The sequence below is a fragment of the Uloborus diversus genome, chromosome 2 (genome assembly GCF_026930045.1).
Source record: "Uloborus diversus isolate 005 chromosome 2, Udiv.v.3.1, whole genome shotgun sequence".
NCBI lineage: Eukaryota > Metazoa > Arthropoda > Arachnida > Araneae > Uloboridae > Uloborus > Uloborus diversus.
The window spans coordinates 192793026-192807875 of NC_072732.1; the positions used below are offsets into that span (position 1 = coordinate 192793026).

The window sequence follows — 14850 nt, forward strand, 5'->3', positions numbered from 1 at the left end:
TATTATTGTGTTTTCTGTATCTGTTAGTTATTAATTAATGTGTATATTTGTAAACTTGTGATAGAAGTTTGGCACCCTTTCTGGGGATTGTACTGCCCGGGACGTGCAGTCCTTGGGAAGGGGGCAATGTTACAAATTCTGTAAATAGTAATTATTGTAGGAACGTAACCTGTAAATAGTTTCCCGTAATGAATATACAACCCCTTTTTTCATATGGCTAAAGTATACAACCCCCTTTTCTTTTTGTTTTCATTGATAAAATTTGATAACGGTCTACGCATTTCTCGAAGCAGAAAGAATGTTGTAGAAAATTCTTGGATGTTTATAAAAGCCGTTAGTGATGGATAAACGGGGAGTTTCGATTGATATTTCGAACTGATAGCATTTTGCTCTGTTTATAGCGAGGCATTTCGCTGTGTTGTTTTCGTATTTGGAAGTAAATACGTGTGTAAACGTTGAGTTTACGGTGTTGTGTGATAATTGCTGATGAATAATTTAGCAGTTGTTAACGGTTTCCCCTGTACATAGTGTAAATAAATTTCCTGTGTTTTTATCAAGAACTGTGTCTTCATTTCAAGAAAGTGGAAGTCGCACCAAATCCGTTACAATTGCACCAAATCCGTTACAGTATGTTTGTATAAAATGCAGTATTTTAAACGTTCTAAGTTATGTAAAGTTGTTGAATTAAAGATATGTTTTAAAAAGATGCTACTTTTTTAAATAAAATGGTTAAAAAAAACAAGACTATTTTTTTTGGGGGGGGGGGGGATAACCTACAAAACAGTATATTAAATTTTTATACACTGGAAAGATTATAGAAAATTTAAAAAAAAAAAAACTTTACATCCAGAAACCACTTAGCATAAGAATTTTAAGAAACTATTAAAATTACTTTTAAAAACATATGTATTTATGATAGAACTAAAAAGTAATTGAAATTATTTTGACCTAAGTTTTCAAACAGTATAGTAGTTGTTGCAAGAATAACAAGTAATAGTGAAAGAATAGAAGTAATGCAGTTATTCTTATATAACTAATTGACATATTTATGCAAAACAGATGAAACCATTTGACAAACATTCATAGGGAGCTTTTCTCTAATCAAGAACATAGGTTTTTAAAGAATGAATACAGCATTTTAACAATAAAAAAATAAAGATATTTACTTAAGTACACAAGTTAACTCTATTTCAAATGATTTCAGTATGTAACGAGAAAAAATCTTCGATTGCTTTTGTAACAAACAACTTTGAAATGCAAGGGGGAAAAAATGAAAAAAAAAAGCAATTAATTAATTTCAAAATATATAAAAGAAGAATACAACTTGGTTATAAAGTTAAAGAATCCCTAAAGTCTGAAGAAAAGAAAACCTTTATAATCTGCGGTGACAACAAATAGTATAACGGCAAAAACAAAGGTTTTTTAATTGAAAGTTCAATTTTAGCAATTAAATTAAAAATGCGAAGAAGTAATAACTTTCAAGCTTTTATCAGTATTAATTCAAAAACCAAAGTTTTCTTTTTGAAATCGTGATTACAGTAAACTAATTACTTCGAGACAATGGAATAAAGGCAAACGAGCTAAGGCATAATTGAAGGCTTCCTCTTTGCCTGTATGGTTGTTTATTTTACGTAGCATTGAAAGCGTAAAAGGAAATTTTAAGCTATGTAAAATAAACAACCTAACAGACACAAAAGCAATCTTAGGAAGTTCATCCTGTGGTTAATAAGTAAGATTCAATACTTTGACATTGAGGAAAAAAGATGCACAAATATGCGGCAGTATAATCGCACCTCATTAATTTTACTTTTTTTTTTGAACAGATAAATGGCTGAAAATGCGTAGGAAATTAAGAGTACTTAACTTTGTAAAGCAAAGAAAAAAAAAAAAAATCTTCAAAAAATCAATTTTCCCTGATTTTTTGTTATTTTTTCAAAATTCCCTGATATTTCCCTGACTTTTCCCTGATTGATAAAGTTCCCTGACTTTTCCCTGATCTCCCTGATCTGTCGCCACCCTGAATAATTATTGGCCAATGAAACACATATGCCTAAACTTATTACTAATAGTAAAGTTTTTTAAAAACATCCAAGACATTAATCTTCAGTGCGAGCTTGATAAAAGCTGCAGCTGTAATTTACTATACAGGTATTTCACAAAATTATGAATTTTAAAAATGGACACAAAACTTCAAGCTCAAAAACTGATAAAATCAAACAACTCCAAACTCTGTAATTACAAACCCTAAAAATAGAAACTTTCACAAAATTCAAATTTATAAACTAGGCCCCAAGGTTCTGCTAATGGGGAGAAAAAATTCACTGCACAATGACAGATTAACAGCATGGGTGTTAGTGATCCAAAACTTTCAACATTTCCAAAGATTTTAGGTTGCCGTTTTCCAAAAATTTTGGCCTGAAACTGAAAAGTTATATTTAAAAAAAGAAAAAAAAAACTTTTAAAATGTTTTTTTCAATGATTTTTTTAATGAATATTTGAAGAGTATTTATGGGAGGGGGGGAGGGGTTGATCTTCCAAACTTTCACTGTCTTCAGAAAATTTAACTTGAGTCCACATGCACCCGATTTACGGGTTTGGGGGCTCATCGCAATACATTTTTGGGACCCTTTTGTCTATTACTCAACTAATAAAACAATTATGTGCAGTTATAAAACTATATTGTCATCGGTGCCCTTTGCGATAGTGATGGTTGAAACATGGTAAATTGGCCACTGTCATGCGGCATATTATTTACAACATTAGAAACTCGAGAAGGGACAGACTTGGTAAAAACCAGGTAAGACTTGCATTTCTTCACTTATTGCAGGAAAAGGCTTTTGATCAAGTCACAGAAATTAACCACAGCAAAATTGTATTCAAAAAATACATATCTCACTACCCAATAGGCAATTTATCTTAAGTTAAAGAAGAACTTTTAAGACCTTAACTTTTTCTTGATAACTTAAAGATTTACTCATTTATTAAATATGAGGATTACATTGTATAAGTCAAGAATTGAGTTTATATGAGGGAATATTGCCTCTAAAAATATGCAAGAAGTCATCAATGTATCTCAAAAGTTCTTAATTTCTTTAATAAGTAGATCCCTTTTTAATGCCCACTTTTCTCACGGAAACCCTCGCATAAACCTTCAATAGAACAGTTTGAGTGCAACATTCGAAAAATGATTTGCTTACAAAATTTTTTTTTTAATATTTCAAATACTGTTTATTGTCTTCTAATAACTTTAAAGTTCACACAAAATTTCAAGCCAAAGTTTTATGAGGTAAGTAATGCTTATTTTATTCTCGTAAGTATTCTTCACCTTAAGCTTTATGGTTGAAATCGAATTCTAATGTCAAGTTGAGCAAGGCTTGCAGCGTTTATTTTTTTGTCAACGGGTGATAACACCGCTTTACACATATACAATGTGTCGTAGAAAAGGAAAAAGCACCCGACACCACCATCTTTAATGACAATTGGTGTTTATTTTTCAAACTGTACCAGAATTTCAGTAACAATATTAACTTAAATTTATACTGTAAGGATAAATCAAATGGCAAAGCAATAAAAGTTTAGAATTCATAAGCTGACATAGTCGATGTTGATACATTGTCAATAATAGGGTTTTTACTCTTGTTCGTTCATGAAATATTAATCAAAAGTTTCACTCAAACCGAATCTTTATTGATTTTTAAATGACTAAGTTGAATTTTAAAAAAAGAATGCAAGTTTCACAAAACCCTTGAGTGATCTGCATGGAACCCTGGTGTTCCGCGGAACACAATTTAAGAAACATTGCATTATTGTATAATCAGGGCTTGAATAGCACACAGGTCCATGGGACCCAAATCCTTGTCCTTAAATAAGAAGAGGTCTAAAAATCACAACCAGTAAAATTACTAATTTTTGAACAAAAGCTCAAAAGCATTGTTATACAAAAATCTAAAAACTCCTTATTTTTTAAATGTCACAAAAAATCTCCAAAAAGTGAATAAATAAACAAAAAATCGAACAAACTCCGACTAGAAGTTGAGATATCCGTTTAAGGGAAGAGGGCCTGAACCTTAGGTTCAGGCCCTGGTTATACATTCTATCCATAGTGCACTTTTTTTTTTTTGATTCATGAAAATAATCTCTCTAAACAAAGCAAATGGATGTACATGTAAGATTCTGGAATTTTGCTGCGCATGAAATTTAAAAAAGGTATTTAACTTGTAAAAAAGCAGTTGAAAACTTTATACTGTGGAATAAGTAAAATGACACAATGTGTATTCAGTACAAATAGAAGCATTTAAAAGAGAGTTAAAAGCTCAACAAAAAGCCATTTCAGGGCTATCAAATGCAAGTCCCTTCATCAGTGCAGAAAAAGAAGAATGAACGGTACGCAAACCAAACCAAAATGAAAGGAAGCAAAGCAAATAGACAAGGAACCGGAAACTATTACGTCACCAGAACAGCAAGGACACCTGAACTGAGGAAAAACGTCACTGCCGGAAATTTTTTTAAAGATAATGTTTCCAAACACCAGGGAATGGGGGAGGGGGTTGCTTACTCGACAAATTATCTAATATCTGTATTTTTGGATCATTTTACATCAGAAGATTATTAAAGGGGGAAAAAAGTATTGCCAGCATATTTCAGTGGGCCTACAGTAAACTAGACATTTTTTTGTACTGCACAAGAGTTGATGCCAAAGGAATGTACTAAAGAAATGCAGAATTTAGGCAGTTGCAGTTAGCAAAATAAAAATGCATTTAAGTTGTGCAATTATCTCCAAGACCAGAGACACAGTGCGGTGCCAATGGGTTGCCTCTGAATGTAACATATCTGGATGTGGCAGATTCTTATCCCCAGCAGGAAAAATTTAAACAAACAATTAGTAACAACAACTTCATAATGCGTTAGAATGCCCGGAGGAAATAAAATCAGCTCTGTTACCTCAAAATTTGGAGCAGGAACATACAAAACTACATCAAAACGTCCAGGTCTTAACAAGGCGTCGTCAATTAGATCTGGTCTGTTTGTGGCAGCTACTACAATTACTTGATCACTCTGAGGCTATTTTAAATAAAACACAAGCTTTATATACTCTGCGAATAATTCAACAAATGCAAATTCCTGAACTGTCATACAGTAAAACATCAATAATCGATGATTGCACCTACAGTTCCAGTAACCAAAAATTTCCAAACTTAGTGAAAAACATTTGGTTGTAAAAGATATATAGAAATATTGGGAAAATTAGATTTAAAAAATATTTTCACAATTCTTTTGTATTAAAATAAAAATTACAAAAAGTATAACATTTGTTATATTATTTTAAAAAACTTCAGAACTGAAAGAATAAATTTCAAATCAACTTACCATTTCTTCTTCTAAGTATTCATCACAATTCAGCAATGTTTGCCATTTTAAATTCTTTTGAAATTCTGTTCTTGTGCCTATAAAAAAGGAAACAAAAGGAAATTCATACAGTCAATTCGCGATAACTCGAATATTGCTATAACTCGAAGTATTTATCGAGTCCCGATCCTTTGTTTTTAATTCCATGCTAATTATTCTCAATATCCCAAAGTTAACTTCCTTTAACTCAAAGTTTTTTCAAAGATGACTTGAAATTTATTTTGATTGTACCTTTATTTAAAGGCTGATTTAAGTTAAGACCCGTTTCCGTTCATTCTTTAGTTCAATCATTTGCTGTAAGTTCCTGAGAGTAAGTGAGTTTTCTTTACTACTAAAGATGTCTAAGCAAATACACTTTGTCAATGATATTAAAAGAAAAAAGAGAAACTTCTAAAGCTGTTGAATCCATGAATTTGAATTAGAAAGGAATAAAGATGTGCACTTTTCCTGAAGTAGAATCAGCTCTATTCAAGTGGTTCCAGCAATATCGAAATCAAAACCATGCTTTTGATTTTTTTCTCAATATTTTTGAATTTAAAAACTTTTAAGTACTGCAATTTTGTCTGTTATATGTACATATTAATTAAAATAATCAATATTTTTTAATATTAAAATGTCGAAAACTGAAACTAGTGGTAAGTCGAACTTCCAATAAGTCGGAAGTTTTTCGTCGTTCCTTTAAATTAAAGTTATCGCGAATTGGCTGTACTTTGTTCTAGGTTCACTGCAAATAGTTGAATGTTAAGATAAAAATGAACCCTAAAACCATTTTGGGGTTTCAATGCATTTGATTTTTTTTTTCTTTTTTACAGAAAGGGAAAATAATCCAGCAGTTAACTTAAGAACAAAGTAGCAAAAACATTTACATGATATTATTTTTAAAAGCAGCCTTATTTAAAAGTACATCCAAAAAAATATTTGCCTTAATTTACGAGTTGAACCATGCAGTGTCTGTGGACCCTCGCTGGTGTAATAAATTTATTTTACTCACCAGTTTGCTGGTAATCTCAGCCTCAATGAGATGACATCTGCGTCCAGCTTGGTTATTCTCTATTCCAGACTGATGAGCCCATAACAAGGACAAACTGCGGTCTCTGGATGACATCACGGGGAAGAATCACATCACGGGATTGAATAAGATTGGAGAAAAATGTGGAACAGCAAAAGACTCATTGCAAAGATTATTTAAGTTTTTATGAATGTAAAAGGATTCCAGAAAATCTAATTCACCTACTGTTGTAGGTCTGCAAATGATCTTGGCCTCTGAAAAGACAAAATTGTGCCCTGTGTCCCAACAATGTTTAGCAATTGAAGATTTGTTCAGTTCCTGTTTTTTAACGTGGTTTTCATGTTTTTTCAAACGAAATTTAAGTGAACGCCTTGTAGGCGTTTTTCTCCAATCTTATTCAATCTTACATGTTAGAATACGTCATATTTTGCCTCAGCACTCGCTGATAGCTGATTGGTCAATGTTTTTCCGGTTACAAATTTAAACTCTCCCTTGATCTTGATTTATCCATTTGTTCATTTCACACTGAGGAAGGAGGCTATTGCCTCCGAAACATGTCTGCGTTTTTAAAAACTTTTTATCCTTTTTATGCTTTTAAATGTTGTTCCATTTTTATCTAAAACTGATGTTGCCAGGTTCCATGAATAGGGTGCAACCACCTAGTGTTATCAAAGTGAATTTTATGAGCCAGTTGGTATTTCCATGCAGTGGTAGAAGGTTGTGAACAGTCACCATGAGGTCTGCCGGTGTTTCATGTTCATTTGAATTTAATAAGGTTTTAGATTTAAAAATAAATAACCTTTTCACATTTTGAAGAGAAAAGGGAAATTCTGTCCATTACTCATCCTATCAGTTACTGGGTAACATCAGGATTGTTCGTGTCTGTTACTGGGGATCGTACCTTTTTTCGAAATTGAGCAAATAAAAATAGAATTAACTCATTCAGAGGATACAGAAGCAGCCAAACGTTAGGTGAGATGTAGTTGCATATGAGAAAAATAGTTTTAAAAGTATAAGTACATTAAAAGGCTCAGAAAACTGAGATAACCCGAGAGCGATGTCTTAAGCATGTGTGTTAATGGTGCTGTTACCCTATGCTGCTGAAATTTTCAACCAGTTCAGGAAGCAATCCCATAAGTTGAAACAAAGGCTTTCAAAAATCCACGGATCTTCTCATCTTTGAAAAAAGAGGTTGGCAGATACTGCGTTATCAGAGGGAATTTCATACTAAGCTACTACACAACTTACCAAAACCATCCATTTCATTCAACAAAGTTGACAGGACCTTTTCTCCAATGCCCTGTGATTTGGTATCAAATTGACGTTTCACTACCAAACAGTCCAACTCGTCTAGAAATATAATGCTTGGTGCACATAATCTAGCTTGATAGAATAACTGGAAGAAAAAGAAGTATTATACTGGGCATAGTTTGTGACATTCTGTACTGTTCAAACATTTATAAAATATATTCATGTATAACAACCATGACTCAAATAAATATGCAATCTTTAGATGGTTAACTCTTTTGAAGTGTAACAGTTATGATGCAGGAAAACTGATTTAGAAAAACCTCTCAATGAAAGTTTACCTAGGATCCAAACTTTTAAATGCCTTTAACTCAAAACTTTAAAAAGTCAACTCCAATTTAAAACAAATAAAAGAACATAAAAATTTTTTTGCTGACCTCTCAAGATCAGATAATACATCAATGGGGGCAGGAGGTATGAACAAGCGCAGATGGTTTTGTTTGCGACACATAACCTCTGTTCCAAGCCAAGTGGGGTGATGTGGAGAAAAGTAACATAGTTGTAAAATATCATCAAAACTTACTTCTGTGATGTTTTTCTCTGATTCACCAACAAAGGCTGAATATATCTGAGCCGGATTTGCCACAAAAAAGTTAGCGTCACATGCTGTAGCAAGTCCTCGAGCCAAAGTAGTTTTGCAGCATCCCGGTGGACCAAACAGAAGAATGCCACGAGGACAAGGCAAGTTGACTTTCTTGAATATTTTGGGATTGCGTAGAGGCCTTTCTATACACTGATAAATATTGAGAAAATCAATTATTTCAAGCAAGAAAATGTGCTACAACAACAATTAAATGACTGGAAACATCAAAAAATTACATCAAAAGCAGAATTCTTTTTTTGCATTACAATTTGTGTATCATATCAACTAACAGATCAGGAATTGGTTAATAGATTTTTTTAAAAAAACATAATAAAGCAGGGTTTCTGCAACAGTCGCATTTCCTGCAAAAAAAAAAAAAAAAACAAAATACAATCTAAACTACGAAAATGAAGCAAGGCATTTTCACCTTTAAGTTCAAATAAAAAAAATTTAAAAAAAGGGGAAAAAAGCAGAAAAAAAAGATGCATGATTGAAAGATTTTGTGACATTCAGCTTTTAAAAAATCTTAGTTAAGATGCTTAAATTACTCTTAAGTCTATCAAAATTTAATCTTAATCGGCATTATGTCCCTTCCAAAAAATGCATTATTGGAGGGAGGCGACTTGCATTGTTTTAAAATTCAAACTTGTATTCACTACGTGGTAAGCAAAATTTCACATTTAATTTCGAATTTGGAGCTAAAAATGAAATAACTTCCCATAATTAGCGTTACGGATGTCTTTTCATCCATAAGCTCATTACTTTTTGCAATGCAAAAAGTGTTCCCTGTAACGCCGAAACACGTATCTGCAAATTTGTGCTTTTCTGACGTTATTTTTCCTTATTTTATTGTTCAGCACAAAGGTATTTATTTATTTTATTTTGTTATGGGAAGGTATTCATTAACTTTTGACATTTTAGGATTTTGCTAAAACTTTTTTCCTAATTTTAGCTTTTTTGCTGAAACAGTTTTAAACTCAGCTTAAACCCTGTAATAAAGGCATAAAATCAATGGTGGATCGTCAATGTTCTCAAGCTGAGGCAAATCTTAAAACTGCCACACTTACCCATATTTCCTTCAAGTTTTTCTCAAATTTCAAAAAAAAAAAAAAAAAAAAAACACGGAAATAGGGTGAATTTGACTCCCTTCACAATTTGCTGCCTTGGGTAAGGACATTGGTTTGCTTTCCCCTAGATCTGGCATGCAAATCAACTGTTATATATGTGGAGTGGCATACAAATATAATTAAGAAAATAAATTTATAATGCAGTCCAACCTCCACATATCAAAATTTTCTACATGTCGAAATCAAGGCAAATTTTCATGTCCATTACATGCAGGGTTGGCAAAAAACCCGGGTTTTTTCAAAAAAGCCCATGGACCCAGGGTTTTTTGGGTTTTTTTAAATAAAACCCAAAAAAACCCAACCAAAGTTGGGTTTTTTTAAAAAAATGTGGGTTTTTTTGTGTTATTTTAGGGAAAATGTGGGGTACTTGTAGCATATTGTAGCGTAAGTATATGGACAAAGTGTAAAAAGTGTCTTCGGGTAAAAAAAGCTGGAAAACTAGTTAAAATTTAGCGTTTTCTGAAGAGAAGTATAAAAGACGAAAAAACCCAAGAATGGTGAAGTTTGAGGTTTTTTAATTTTCATTATTACCAACAGTTAAGGCAAAGTTACTTCTCAAGTGATAAAATCTATTGTTTGTTTTTAATTACTACATTTTTTCTTTGCATTTTACTTTATTGTATTTCATTTTGTTATGCAAAACTACTGTAGAACCTCAAGTAGTTTAAATCCCTTTTTACGAAATTCCAGCTTAATCAAGACATTTCTTTGAATTTTATGTTGGCTGTTTTTCTATTTCTGTGTACAGAGTAAGAAATACTAAACTTTTCGTAAGATAATGAAAATACTGTACCCGTTCTGTTTTCTGTCGACCGTTTGAAAAATCTGATTATTTCTAAAAAATATACCTTGTGTTTATTCGAGATTTGTGACGTGTTGGTTAGCAGAAAATAATTCACGTGAAAGCCTCTTAACTAGATTAGTTTCCTCTGTACAATCTACAAATATTGAGAAAATCAGACGTGACAGGACTTGGTCAATATAATTTGAGTTATTTATTGACCAGTTAAAGAAAAAAGTTAAATACATTTATTTAAAATCTTTGACGTATTTTTTTAATGCCGTTAAGAATTAAGAAATACTATTAAAGTTCAAAGTTCATTTTTTATGTTCATTGTCTGTGGTGGTGAAGAACAAACTAGTATGTTGTGGCCATCACGAAACTTTCTTCTATATTTTTCCTTTTTCTGATCCCTCCCCATGCTTGACGAGGAAGCAATATTCCTAACAAAAACAAAATTACACATGCAAAAACTTGACGACCATCCCAATGTCTGAATTATTGTAAAAACAAAACAAAAAGCGAAAATTGAAAGTTACTTTAAAAGCCTTACTTGAATTAATTACAAATATTTTATTTATTAACAAACATAAGATGGCAACAGTTAAAAATTTTAAATCATTGAGATAATATTTCCGATCATTTCCATACAATTAAAATCACGAGAAATACGCAGACGACAATCTATTACGATTTATCTTTCTTATTGTTGCATTAATAAAACTATTTTTATTCGCAAAAAAAAAAAAAAAAAAATCAACACCTCTTGGAGCGATTGGAGTCAAAATTGAACCAAAGCCTGTTTACGTATGGATTCACATATATTCCAAATTTCAACCAGAACGTAGCATTACTTCTTGAGATAGGGCACTCACAATGGAAAAAAAGAACGGGCGATTGCGCTACCCCCCTTTTTAGCTGTTGACACCAAAATAAAATCAGCTCTTATACCCACTAAGGGCTACTTGTCAAACATTTTTTGTTTGATTCCGTTCGTTATTTCTTGAGATACAGCAGTTACAATTGACGACAAAAAACGTTCTATAACTCAACCCCCGTTTGAGCTATTGACACCAAAATTGAATCAGCACCTGCTCCTGTTAGGGGCAACATATGGACCAAATTTTGTTTGATTCCGCCAGTTACTTCCTGAGGAATAGCAAGCACGCGTAACTCAAAAAACGTCCCATTGCTCCACCCCCTTGGAGGAATTTGCGCCAAAAACCAATGGGCACAAGTTCACATAGGGGCACATATGTGTACCAAATTTCGTTCAATTTCATGCGGTAGTTTTTGCTGTAGAGCGGCCACAAAAAACTGGTCACACACAGACGTGACACACATACACACACACACACATACACACACACACACACACAGACAGACATTTTCCAAAAATAGTCGAAATGGACTCAGCACACCTCAAACCGTTCGAATCCGTCAAAATTCGAAATTCCAAAATTTGCACGAATCCAATACTTTTTTCTATATATTAGATATAGAAGAAAGTAATAAACTAGTATGTTGTGGCCATCACGAAACTTTCTTCTATATTTTTCCTTTTTCTGATCCCTCCCCATGCATGACGAGGAAGCAATATTCCTAACAAAAACAAAATTACACATGGAAAAACTTGACGACCATCCCAGTGTCTGAATTATTGTAAAAACAAAACAAAGAGCGAAAATTGAAAGTTACTTTTAAAGCCTTACTTGAATTAATAAACAAATATTTTATTTATTAACAAACATAAGATGGCAACAGTTAAAAATTTTAAATCATTGAGATAATATTTCCGATCATTTCCATACAATTAAAATCACGAGAAATACGCAGACGAGAATCTATTACGATTTATCTTTCTTATTGTTGCATTAATAAAACTATTTTTATTCGCAAAAAAAAAAAAAAAAAAAAAAAATCAACACCTCTTGGAGCAATTGGAGTCAAAATTGAACTAAAGCCTGTTTACGTATGGATTCATATATATTCCAAATTTCAACCAGAACGTAGCATTACTTCTTGAGAATAGCAAGCACGCGTAACTCAAAAAACGTCCCATTGCTCCACCCCCTTGGAGGAATTTGCGCCAAAAACCAATGGGCACAAGTTCACATAGGGGAACATATGTGTACCAAATTTCGTTCAATTTCATGCAGTAGTTTTTGCTGTAGAGCGGCCACAAAAAACTGGTCACACACAGTTGTGACACACATACACACACACATACACACACACACACACACAGACAGACAGACATTTTCCAAAAATAGTCGAAATGGACTCAGCACACCTCAAAACGTTCGAATCCGTCAAAATTCGAAATTCGAAAATTTGCACGAATCCAATACTTTCTTCTATATATTAGATATAGAAGAAAGTAAAAAGAAGTTTAAATTGTGAAAGTATTTAAATTAATTATTTTTTAAAAAAACTTCTCAGAAAATTTAAAAAAAAACCCAAAAGTGGGTTAAATAATGGGTTTTTTTAAGTGGGTTTTTTCAAAAAAACCCATTGGGTCCAACCCAATTTGGTCCAATTCGGCGAACCCTGATTATATGTAAAAATTGTTAAAAAAATCTCTATATATTGAAACTTTTTTTCGAGACATTCAGATATTTTTTTTTCCACTTTAAACTGATTGTCTCATGAAAAACGAAGGTTAGGGGAGAAAATTAAGTTTATTAAAGGTTGCTACGAAAGTCACAAGGAAGCTGAGTTGAGGTGTGTAGACAGGTCATTGTTCCTTTCTAGAGTTCTTAAATTCCTTCATTGTAGATCTTGATTGCAACCAGTAATACAGTAAAATCAATTTCAAGCTATCCCTTTTTTCTGTTGATAATCATTTCTAGACTTTTTAGCTTCAGTAACAATCATACAAATTAAACAGATGGATTTATTACTTTTTTCTTGATTATTGTCAAAACAAAATCCCCTAATATTGCGGATCAAGATGAATTGCCGAAGAATGAAGATATTTGAAGCCGCAAAAATGTCATTTCTGGTAAATTTAGTATTTCCGCAAGCAGAGTGTCTGCTATTATAAGAAATTGGAAAGCCATGATGAAAATATTGATACTTACAGAAAACATTCATTCAAAAACATGAAACTGCCATCAATTGGTGTTTTAGAAACTATGCAGTGCTCAGCAAATGTTTCACATTTAATTTTTCAACTATGAACTTTCATTTAATCCGATTCTTGCATAAGTTAGTAATTGGGTTTCATACAGGAAAATTAGCTTTAATTTTAATGTTATAAGATAAATTAATGATAATCTAAGATCGTTTCTATATATTGATTTTTTTTTCTGCAATTTGCTACTTCGATATATAGAGGTCCGACTGTATTCATGTTTGCTATTATACTTAAAATCTGACCAATTGGGATAAGTGCATTTGTTTGGCTGAAATATGTATTTTGGGCTATTTGAAAATGCAAAAGATGGAAGGGAAAATAAAAAGAATAAAGACAAATACTATGGATTTTCCCCCCAAAGTTGGCTAGCTTTAAAAAAGAAAAGAAAAGAAATTGATTTAAAAAAGAAAAACTATTTAGAAAACTTGCATAAGATTTGAAAAAAAAAAAGCAAGTTTATTAATCTCTCCAGCAGGGGCTGGCAAGTACAGTATAACTTCGATTTAAAGGTACCCAATTTAATGATTTTATCAATTTAATGATACATTTTACTGGTCCGGATTTGACTACATTCAATGTCTATTCTCTTCAGTTTAACAATACCCTTGATTAACGATTTTATCCACTCCCTTGACAATCTTTAAATCGAGGTTATATTGAAATTTTAGTTAGGTCCGGACACTTTTGAAAATTTTTATTAAGGCCCAGAAAACTTTGATATTCTACACTAATCCTTTGATACCTAAATCAGCCTCGCAATTGCTTCCAAAATACTAGAAAAGTAATAATTAATGCGTAAAGATATTATTGCCTACATAAAAAAATTTAAATGATTTATTTGTGCAGTTTAAACTTTCAAAACATCTATGGAGGTCCAGTTTTTGACCTTCTGTGGTCCCAACCTGACCACGGCTAAGAACAAAAGTCATACCTGCAGCCAAGGTCAAAACGAGAAATGACGGATTAAAGTTTTATGCCTCCATATAGTTGATTCAGATATTATATTTTCAGAATATTTTTAAAAATTAATCACACATGACCATAGAACATTGTCTGTTGGTAAAATGTGTTACAAAGAACCTCCTTGTGGCAATAACTCAATTATGATAAAAAGTGCAGATAAAACTTCTAGGCTTAGCACAGGCGGCACCGGCCACCAGTTACTGCTCTAAAGCATTGAAGGATGCTTAAAATGAAATGGATTTTACAATTTTCAATAAGGTGCAAAATTTGTGAAAAAATTTGTGAGGGTAAAGATTTGGTTGTTCAAAAAACCATTTCAAAACAAACCAGCACAGTTCACAAAAAAAAAAACCTGGTTAACTTAAACATAAATCATTTGGTTTGAATCAAAGAACCCTGCTTTTTGGATTATGTAGTTATGTAGTGTAATGATGGTTAAAACCAAAATTGAAGGCTTAATGCATTTGCATTTAAAAATTTAAATGAAGTTTTTGCATGTTGCGTTTTAAACATCTTCAGAAATAGGTCACTCAC

General features: G+C 32.2%; 1 protein-coding gene across 1 annotated transcript in view; it reads right to left on the reverse strand.

Annotated features, from left to right (window-relative positions):
* LOC129216233 (ribosome biogenesis protein SPATA5L1-like) overlaps positions 1–14850 on the reverse strand; it is a 52345-nt gene that overhangs the window by 22555 nt on the left and 14940 nt on the right. Inside the window, exons 2-5 of the mRNA XM_054850432.1 lie at positions 8247–8456; positions 7664–7811; positions 5368–5444; positions 4942–5061 (exon numbers count right to left, since the gene is read on the reverse strand). Coding sequence (XP_054706407.1) covers positions 4942–5061; positions 5368–5444; positions 7664–7811; positions 8247–8456 — 555 coding nt within the window. The remainder of the gene's footprint in view (positions 1–4941; positions 5062–5367; positions 5445–7663; positions 7812–8246; positions 8457–14850) is intronic.